This window comes from Pieris brassicae, chromosome 2 (assembly GCF_905147105.1).
Source record: "Pieris brassicae chromosome 2, ilPieBrab1.1, whole genome shotgun sequence".
In the NCBI taxonomy this organism is placed as follows: Eukaryota; Metazoa; Arthropoda; class Insecta; order Lepidoptera; family Pieridae; genus Pieris; species Pieris brassicae.
Window position 1 is genome coordinate 241,608 of NC_059666.1, and position 9,144 is coordinate 250,751.

The window sequence follows — 9,144 nt, forward strand, 5'->3', positions numbered from 1 at the left end:
ACTTAATTCTTATATACTTTAAAGATTTTAGCTTGTGGACAAAATTTTAGTTTTCATACTTGAGCTTACTAGTCTCAGCAGGCCTATATAAGATTGATAGCATATACATATTTATATATAGTAATAAAGTACATACGTAAAATGTAATGCATGCAAATCAGTTTACAATTGAATTGTGACGCAGTCTATCAAGGATAAATACTGTTATTTATTGAACTAATTCAAGATTATGTATTTTAAGACATTAACCATGCCTAGGTCCTATCTGAATTGATTTATGTGAATAGAAAATAGGTAGCTTCCCACATCTATTCCCATATCCCATATTCCCATATCCAATACATGTAAAATACAAATTATATAATTCTTGATTGTTACTTCCATGCATACAACAGTATTAACAAAGTTTGTGTTATCAGAAAGTTTAAGTCTTATTTATGGTCCGACCTGAATGAGTCATAGTTTTTTAAAATATGTGTTAATGGAAAAACACATGTGATGTTAAGATAGAAATACTTTGCCTTTTTCCTTAAAACCTTAAAATAGTTAATTTGTTTTATGTATTTGCTGTAAATTTATTATTTATAAAAATAAGTTGTACTGGAATTACTATTGAAGTTAGTTTGCATTAGTTATTGTGTTATGTCGCTCATTAAAGTTTAGTTGCTCAAAATTGATTTATTTTGAATATATAATATGTACACACCCTTGAAAACTAATATAAATGATGGATAACAGGTAAAGAATAAAAAAACAGTAAGAAGCAGGACAAAGATAATGGTCTCATGTAGTTACTGAATAGACTCACATTCATCACTGAGTTTGCTTTGGTACCTTCCTAAATGCATTGATTGCCTCGGCGATCTGCCCTGAAGTTCAAACGCTGGCTGCTCTGCCAGCTTTAGCCGCTAGCTAGAGGGCTGCTGACTCTGGAGCCATTAAAGGTGACAAAGGGCCAGCTACACGCCGTCCATGTTCAATTTCAAAACGTAAATCCGGTGAAGTTCGTCGTACAGCAATTACATTATCTTCTGGTAAAAATGCTGCAACTAGAAGGGCACAAATTACCAGCAATGCACCTAATACAAAAGGTGGCCCTGGAACAATTCTAATGTACTTGTCATCATCAGGTCGGCCATCAATTCCTGCAAGGGCATGCTCTTCATTAAGATCTACATGAAACAAGTAGAATATCACTCCAAACATGGCGGGTCCCAGACCATTGCAGAGGCCTCTCACTCCTGTGACCATTCCTTGTACAACTCCTTGCCTATCAGCTCTACTGTTTACAGAAACATAGGCACTAATTGCTGGATATGTAAGTGATCCTAGTGCAGCTAATACTCCTGCAGCCCACATCATCCACGTGCGGCTACCAAACCCGTACCACATTAGTTGTAGCATCTCAAATAAGAGTCCAACCATTATTGTATGCTTTGCACCAAGTGATTTCATTAGGTATCCAAGTACCACTTGCACAGCAATACTGAGAACACCAACAATTGCAATAAATATTGCCACTTGCACAACACCAAATCCCATAACTAATTTCAAATACACAAATATGCAAGAATACTGCCCAGCTTCAGGCAAGTACGATAGGAATACAGCTACGCACAACATCAGTACAGTGCGATCTGCGCCGACTTTCCTTAGAGCAGCAAATGGGTCAGCCTGCTCCCAGCTTATAGCAGGCCCCCAGCCACTTGGTCTAACTTTCTCAGGGAGACTCTCAGGAACTGCCACCATGATAAAAAAGACGTCCAGAACGGCGACTGCAGTTGCTGCTACGACGACAAGTGCCTCGCCATATAAGTCCATCAAATAAGCACCAAGTGCAGGTGATATTACCATACTCGCAGCAAAAGTAGCAGATACCAATCCATAGGCTCGTGAACGCTCATCTTCAGTTGTTACATCAGCAACATAAGCGAATACTATCGAAAAGGTTACTGCAAATACTCCACTTAAGCTGATCATGGCAAAGAACCACCAGGTATTTAACGTCATCAACGGAATTGGCGCACAAGTGAAGAAGACTGTTACTAGTAGGAAAAACTTCCGTCCCCACACGTCAGATAAAGCGCCAATTAGAGGAGCTGACAAAAAGGACAAAATTCCTTTGATACCCATGATAAGTCCATTCATTAGAAAAGTGTGATCCGGGAACGTCGCATTTAAGACTGATATTATCGGCATAGTCAACAATCCCCATGCGAAGAATTCCAAAAATATCACTACTAACGCATGGAACACCGAAGGCTCGCCGATTCCAGACATTGTCATAATCCCGTCTTTAACAACAGTTTTTCTATTTCGTATCACCATTTCTACTTCAGTTGTTGTAGTCTTTGTGGGCGTCATTTACGATTCCAGTAGATGTTAAACCTATTTATCTACTTATTTTAGAGACATATTGAAAACCTAATAACTACATCGAGGAAAACTTGAAGAAAACGAGTTAGATTAGCAACGTTAAAAAAACACTGAAAAATTCTAATCTAAAATGTCATTGTCAAATTATGAGAGGACAACTGTTCGATATTTTATTGCCATTATATAAAATGTTGGATGTTAATATTTTTAACGTTAAACCCATTACCGGTGTAGTTGTTCTAAGGTAAAATTAAACCTTAATTATAGTATATAAATTATTGATTATACCCATATGGTGTCAATTTAATACTCTGAGCTTTTGAAATTTAAAAATTATTTTATTCTTAAAACGTTATTCTGTCTATCTCACTTTAAAACCACACACGATTCAAGTCTGTGGTGGCGTCATTGAATGACCAGAAGGGTTTGACTTATGACTTTTGAATTTTTGATAGCTCCATCCCGGAGTTAGGAGGCGTATCCCGCTGCTGTCGAGTGTCGGATAAATATAAATTGTGATTTTAAGAAAAAGAGTATTCATTTAAAATGGTATACTTATTGCATTAAAAAGATAAGTGATAAATATCATTTACAAATATAAATGTTCTTTAATTACAGATACGATTTATTTTGATCCAAAACCGTGCGGGTAAGACGAGACTGGCAAAGTGGTACATGAACTTTGATGATGATGAAAAACAGAAACTCATAGAGGAAGTTCATGCTGTTGTTACTGTTAGAGATGCAAAACACACCAACTTTGTAGAGGTTAGTTGCAAAAATACTAAATATTATTATAAGAAATATATATTAAATATAACGTTTATACCCGAGAAAGTTAAAAGATATATATTATTTAGGGAGCAGTGTTGGAAGTAGTGGCTTCAGTGTGCGACTCTCACCCCGTTCGATCCCCGGCTGTGCACCAATGGACTGTTTTTCTATGTGCGCGACATGATACATATTTGTTATATTAAAAACAACATATGTATATTTAATTGGTTGCAAAAAGATCATGTGTAATTTGGCAATATTAATTCAGTTATTATTTTCAGTTTCGTAACTTCAAAATTGTATACCGAAGATATGCCGGATTGTACTTCTGTATATGTGTGGATGTGAATGATAATAATCTTTGTTACTTGGAAGCTATCCACAATTTTGTTGAAGTTCTAAATGAATACTTCCATAATGTGTGTGAATTAGATTTGGTGTTCAACTTTTACAAGGTAAATATATAGCTTTAATCAATTTATAACATACTAAGCATATTTCAAATAAATTAATTCAGTGGTAATATTAAGCACAAAGCATATAAAAATTGCTTAAATTTAAATTAATTTTAAACTTATATGTTTGTACTAATTCATGGTTAAATTTTAATGATCTGTATAATTCTGTTTTAGGTTTACACAGTAGTTGATGAGATGTTCCTTGCAGGGGAAATCAGAGAAACATCTCAAACAAAAGTATTAAAACAGCTTCTCATGCTTAACTCATTAGAATAATATAAAGAAATTATAGTAATAAAGTTTTAAATTGTTATGGAGACATTCCATGTTGTAATTAAAGTTTCAGTTGTTTAAACAACCGATTAGTATACAATCTACATTTGATTAGGTGTTTGTTAGAAGTAAGGCTGAGAATAACTTCAGAAGAGTTTAATACTCATTAGCTGATTGCTTATGGCATTAGATTAGTGTAATAATAAAAATGCAGTTTCACTTCTATTTATAAGTAATGTATATTACACAAAATGCTGCTCAGAATAGTAGTTCTTACACATGTCATAACAATAAACACTTTTTCATCATTTCTCGGAATTAACAATGTGATTATGAGTTTATTTGATATAGAATAAACTAATCTCATTAGATTTGTATATAATTGAATATAATAATTAAAGTTAGGTATGGTAAATCATATATTTATGAAACTTATACCCTTGTAATCTAATTAAAAATATGAATTATCGAAATAGTCTTAGTCTTTTATTTTTAGTACTTAGTTTTTGTTACGTAATTTAAACCTGAATGAAATTGAGTTTGGACAACTATTTCTGTGACTTTTTTCAAGTAATACTTAATAATCAATTAAAGTGAACTTCGAAAAAATATCAAATTGACTAATTCATATCAGATATTTGTAATTCCAGTTCCTGTAATTAAAATTATACACTTTTAATTTCTAAATTATGAGGCACCCAAAAGTGAAGAAAGGTCACAAGGGAATTCGTCATATATTGCGTATATATACCATATACATTCATTTATACAAAATGTTATATTATATATTTTTTATTATGTCCATGAGACACTGAAAGAAATGTAACTATACCCTGTCTTGTTTAGACTGTCTTGCTAACTAACCAGCTGAAAATTCAGCCCCACTCCCAATGATGAATAAGAGGTGAGAAGTTCCAAACATCCGGATGGCCTTCGTGAAACACCTCTGAGCCCATGTCAAATTTACTCCATCTACAAAGTATGACACATATATGAGAATAGTCCTATAAAGATGTATTATTTATGTACATAATGAAGATGTAGTAGTGTTGAGGCAACGCAGTAATACTAACTGAAAAGGCGGTATGCCCCGGGAAATGTTGTACGTGGGCCCCGAGACGCCGAGAAAAAGATATTTCTTGGCCAGCTCCGAGCTCGTCACCTTGGCGTCGGTTCCGCCGTGGCTTCGGTGACCCAGCGCCCGGAACGGAAATGAACCTTATCACACAATTAAATAGAACGTTAAGACGCGTTTGACTCTACGTGAAGAGGCAGAGCCGTGCCGAACGCACCGTTGGCAGGATTGAGGTCGTTCCGTGCGGAAATGGCGTTGCAGGCGCTGTAGGGTGGGATGCACGCGCACCGCGACAGGGGGTCATGGCGGTAATCGTTGTATCGCATAACGCGGAACATACTGCCCATCGAGTCGATTGACTCCTAAAACATAGAAAAATATTATCAAATTGATAACAAATCAATCAAATCAAGAAAATCTAAAATATTTAATTTCGTATAAAATTGACCTGCTTTTCACGAAACATCTTAGCTCGCGGGTTCGTCTCGTAGGCGAACCAGTCGCCGAAGGTAGCGATTCGCTCGTTACCCCCGCTGAGATTGAAAATTCGAGGAAAGTATGCGATATTGTACGATGGGAAGTACGAGGTGGCCTTTAGTTCTTCCGTTCTATTAAAGAGATATAAACACGGACTTAAAACATCTATAGAAACTTATGAATGTGCGTATCTGAATATGCTAATATGCTGTTTTTGGTTTTAAATAATATTATGTAGGTATTTATGAAACTTATATTTCGTAACAATTATAACTTTTGAATTTGACGCGCAAACGACAGCTGAAATTCACTTATGCAAACGAAACTATATCGCAACTAACAACATATAGCACTCACAAGTCGGCTGCCTCTGTGAAGCCTGGCAGCTGTTCGATTACCCACAACAAGCCAGCTTGAACTTGCCCTTCGGATTTCTGCGTTTTCCGCTTAAACTTTTTATAGTCGACGACGTACCTGTAATAATACAGAGAGATAATGATTCATTCGAGGGGCACCCGAGTGATTTGTAACCATAAAATATTTATAAGGATCTCTTCTTTAATAAGCAAATTTATAAGCTTTGAGGGAAAGTTGTTAGCCGCTACAATATAAGGTAGAAAAGTGCACGGGACAATCTAGGCTGTTTGTCAGAAAACAGGTAATAATGATTGGAACCAAATTGTGTATTAAGCTATGGTTAAACAAGAGCCTAACCATTGGTTGTTGTAAGTCCCACTGTTGTGTCTGCGAAACAAGTCGACCCAGTGAGCTCCACTCGTGGCCAATCTGGTCGCCACCATTGCTCGCACGAATTCCATTAACTAAATTTAGTGAGACTTTCACTTGAGATACAAGTTCTATTCAAAAACATATCTAGAGAATATTATGATAAGTATTTGTTCTCCGAAACTTGTTTGAAGTTCATTAAATAGAAAACTATGAATGCGCAATTAATACAATGACAACATAAAGCAGTTTGTGATTATTTCAGACAAATACAGTTAAGTATTTGTCAGATGAAAACATTGCATACAAAAAGGTGACTATTTCGATCTATTTCATAGAAATGCCGACCTTGTGACGCGATCGCTAGACCCTGCGAAGATTACTATGTGCATAGATATTTAAATAAGTAGTATCAAAGCTATTCACGAATAGCTTTAGTGAAATGGGCGTTACCTGTCCCGTGGGCTGAACGTGCTCGTACAGCGTCCTGTTGCTGTTCCCGATGGTCGTTTCTGCGGCCACCAGACCCGCAGACGTTATGTACCAGTCATCTGTTGACTGACATACTATTTTTTATCTACACTTATAATAAAGGAAACAAATTCTTACTTTTGTTATGTCATGTTATACCAATGTTTTGTAATCAGGAGGCAGATTTAAATCTGCCCACGGAACGGAACCGTGAGAATGCTATTATCGGTAGTAAGATGTAGGCATATTTATTTACAAAATAAAAAAAATTAATGCTAAGATTAGTTGATGAAGAGTCTTACCTGAACAAAAGCAGGGTAAGAAGTGAAGGCTATCTTTCTGCCGGGAATAGGTTTGGCATTGTTTGGGGATGTTCGGTAACTGAGCACATACATCTTTTGAAACCGCAGCATCGATTGGTAGCTACAACATGGTATGACTAAGGTGTCTACAAGTTTGATAAATTCTTAAATAGAAACACTAAAAGGACGGCTCCAAGGAGTTTCACGCGAGAGTACATACATGTACTGTACATGAATATACCAACATATGCAACTCTGGAACACGTCAGGACGGAAAGTTCGACAATTTTTCGATCATAACTATAGAACATGATGGAATCCAAAACTCACATTATCAGTGTTTTTTTTACAATATTTGAACATCAGTAATATGTAGATTTAGAAGGACAAGATAAGGGGCATACATAAACAATAAAAAAAGTAGCTGGCTATATACCTGTTCCAGGTTACATGAGATGTGAAGAGTTCTGCATTATCTGGTAATAACTTGACCAGCCCACTACAATGTTCCCCAAATAGCAGACTCTCGGGAGTGTTCTTTGGTATTGTAAGCGCAAATGCCAGGTCATCAAGGTCACCTAACATGTTAATCCATCTGAAATGTGGATATAAATCATACATAGCATTGTCCTTCCTTCAGACATTTCAAAAAATGTCTAATGTAATTATTAATGAGCAGGAAAAGAAATCATTGAACCAACCCTACGTCAAAGATTAGGAAAAGCTGCAATGGGAAAATGTATGCAGGAACAGTGAAACTTGACCATTTTTATATTTGATTTGTTAAGTTAATCCAGCACAAGTTCTGTATACTCACAGTATATCACGAGTAGTCAGCCATTGATAAGAATCAGAAGTTGCCTGGTTGTAGCCAGCAGCCAAACCTTCTAGTTGTATCTTATATAACTTTACCTGGTTAAGCAAAAAAAAAACAATTAAATATATAGCTTACCTACTTTCATAGAAAGATTCTAAAGATAATTATTATTTTATAATTTCATTAATTAAAATTTGGATTTGTATAACATTCAAACAAATTGCTACAAACGGCAAACAGATCCCCTTTTTGGCATTTGAAATATTATAAAATTTTGATAAACATACATGGTACCAGTATGCATCATTTGGGTGAGTATGAATCATGTCAGCGATGTAGCGCTCATTTATGTCCACATATTCTTCTATCAGACCACACACATCTATTCTGTTGTAACAATATCTGAAAGTTTGGTTTAAAAGTCTGTATTTTTTAGTGTTTTTAATAGATAATAGGAATGTTTTCATTTGACACAAGGTCCTTTACTACACACACACTGGATCAAAAAACCATAAAGTTACCCTTTTAGCATATTTTGCCAGTGCATCCAAATAAGGTCTCTGGTGAGAAATCCTTCCAGAAATCCTGCTGCATATGCTTGCTTTTCATCACTTGCATCTGGTGATGTATGTAATTCCAAAAAGGCCCATCTATATTAAGTAAACTTAACATGAGTTGAATAAAAATATCAATGAATCATTAACTTCAGAGAGACTTGACCAGGAGAAAAAGGGAGAACTGTATGCATATGTCTATAAAGGATATTTAAAAACTTCCATGTTTTTATTTACTGTTGTTTTTTTATATAATGATATTTTGTATTAAGGTAAAGTAGCAAAACATACCCCGTTGAATTAATATCATTGCTGTAAGTGGCCCTGGCGACGTGAAGTGGTGGAATAAATTTAGGATCGTTGGTCACTGATACAACGGCCTTATCAGACCACTTAATAAAACCATATTTGCTCCCACTTACAAACAACAATAGTTGTAATAATACCACCGTAATCATATTATATAAACTAGTACACTAGTAAATCACTACTCGACCCTAATTCTGTTCATCATAAGAAATATAATAGTGGTTGTTACTGAGCAATTATGGCTCAAAACAACAATTTAAATCAACTTAAAAAATATTTCTTGTTACAAAATGTCTATTGATGAAAAAATAACATTACAAATTTTTATTATTTATAACGATAAGAAAAGTAAATAAACAAATTTATTCATCAGCAAAGTGCAGACTTCTCTTCTTCGGATCCACAGAATAAATAGACATTAGACATTACCACTCGACTTTCTGATTGTAGTGACTCATGATTTGTCAGTCTAATGTCATGCCTGCTACTTGACGTATAATTCATGTTAAAAAAAATCTAATTAGTCTGTGGT

At 35.1% G+C, this 9,144-nt stretch overlaps 3 protein-coding genes across 5 annotated transcripts; 1 reads left to right on the forward strand and 2 right to left on the reverse strand.

Moving 5' to 3' along the window:
- Nucleotides 1-6: 6 nt before the first annotated feature.
- Nucleotides 7-2,500, reverse strand: LOC123717558 (hippocampus abundant transcript 1 protein). Its single transcript, XM_045673623.1, has one exon. The coding sequence runs from the start codon at nucleotides 2,362-2,364 to the stop codon at nucleotides 913-915; it is 1,452 nt and encodes a 483-aa protein (XP_045529579.1). The 5' UTR covers nucleotides 2,365-2,500; the 3' UTR covers nucleotides 7-912.
- A 300-nt stretch (nucleotides 2,501-2,800) lies between these two features.
- LOC123720447 (AP-2 complex subunit sigma) lies at nucleotides 2,801-4,196 on the forward strand. 2 transcript variants are annotated; one of them, XM_045677051.1, is made up of 4 exons: nucleotides 2,801-2,925; nucleotides 2,995-3,144; nucleotides 3,432-3,605; nucleotides 3,783-4,194. In XM_045677051.1, exons 1-4 carry the CDS (start codon nucleotides 2,923-2,925, stop codon nucleotides 3,882-3,884), a joined length of 429 nt encoding a protein of 142 aa, XP_045533007.1. In that variant the 5' UTR covers nucleotides 2,801-2,922; the 3' UTR covers nucleotides 3,885-4,194. The 2 variants fall into 2 exon arrangements, with proteins under 2 accessions (XP_045533007.1, XP_045533008.1); XM_045677052.1 differs by having other exon boundaries at nucleotides 2,874-2,891; nucleotides 3,783-4,196.
- A 99-nt stretch (nucleotides 4,197-4,295) lies between these two features.
- On the reverse strand, nucleotides 4,296-9,005 carry LOC123720446 (putative phospholipase B-like 2). 2 transcript variants are annotated; one of them, XM_045677050.1, is made up of 14 exons: nucleotides 8,595-9,005; nucleotides 8,271-8,399; nucleotides 8,037-8,151; nucleotides 7,750-7,844; nucleotides 7,369-7,527; nucleotides 6,933-7,053; nucleotides 6,613-6,717; nucleotides 6,148-6,254; nucleotides 5,791-5,907; nucleotides 5,405-5,564; nucleotides 5,174-5,318; nucleotides 4,955-5,099; nucleotides 4,746-4,853; nucleotides 4,296-4,534 (listed from the first exon to the last, which is right to left on the reverse strand). In XM_045677050.1, the coding sequence occupies exons 1-13, from the start codon at nucleotides 8,759-8,761 to the stop codon at nucleotides 4,757-4,759; spliced, it is 1,662 nt and encodes a 553-aa protein (XP_045533006.1). In that variant the 5' UTR covers nucleotides 8,762-9,005; the 3' UTR covers nucleotides 4,296-4,534; nucleotides 4,746-4,756. The 2 variants fall into 2 exon arrangements, with proteins under 2 accessions (XP_045533006.1, XP_045533005.1); XM_045677049.1 differs by having other exon boundaries at nucleotides 4,296-4,853.
- Nucleotides 9,006-9,144: the final 139 nt, after the last annotated feature.

Excerpts from the sequence above, each read along its gene's own strand:
- LOC123720447 (XM_045677051.1), top strand. Across the intron at positions 3,145-3,431 it reads AACACACCAACTTTGTAGAG|TTTCGTAACTTCAAAATTGT; the intron begins GTTAGTTGCAAA and ends TATTATTTTCAG. Across the intron at positions 3,606-3,782 it reads TGGTGTTCAACTTTTACAAG|GTTTACACAGTAGTTGATGA; the intron begins GTAAATATATAG and ends ATTCTGTTTTAG.
- LOC123717558 (XM_045673623.1), bottom strand. The coding sequence starts at position 2,364 with ATGACGCCCACAAAGACTACAACAACTGAAGTAGAAATGGTGATACGA.
- LOC123720446 (XM_045677050.1), bottom strand. The coding sequence starts at position 8,761 with ATGATTACGGTGGTATTATTACAACTATTGTTGTTTGTAAGTGGGAGC. Across the intron at positions 6,718-6,932 it reads CTTACCCTGCTTTTGTTCAG|TCAACAGATGACTGGTACAT; the intron begins GTAAGACTCTTC and ends ATAGTATGTCAG. Across the intron at positions 4,854-4,954 it reads CGGGGCATACCGCCTTTTCA|ATGGAGTAAATTTGACATGG; the intron begins GTTAGTATTACT and ends CATACTTTGTAG.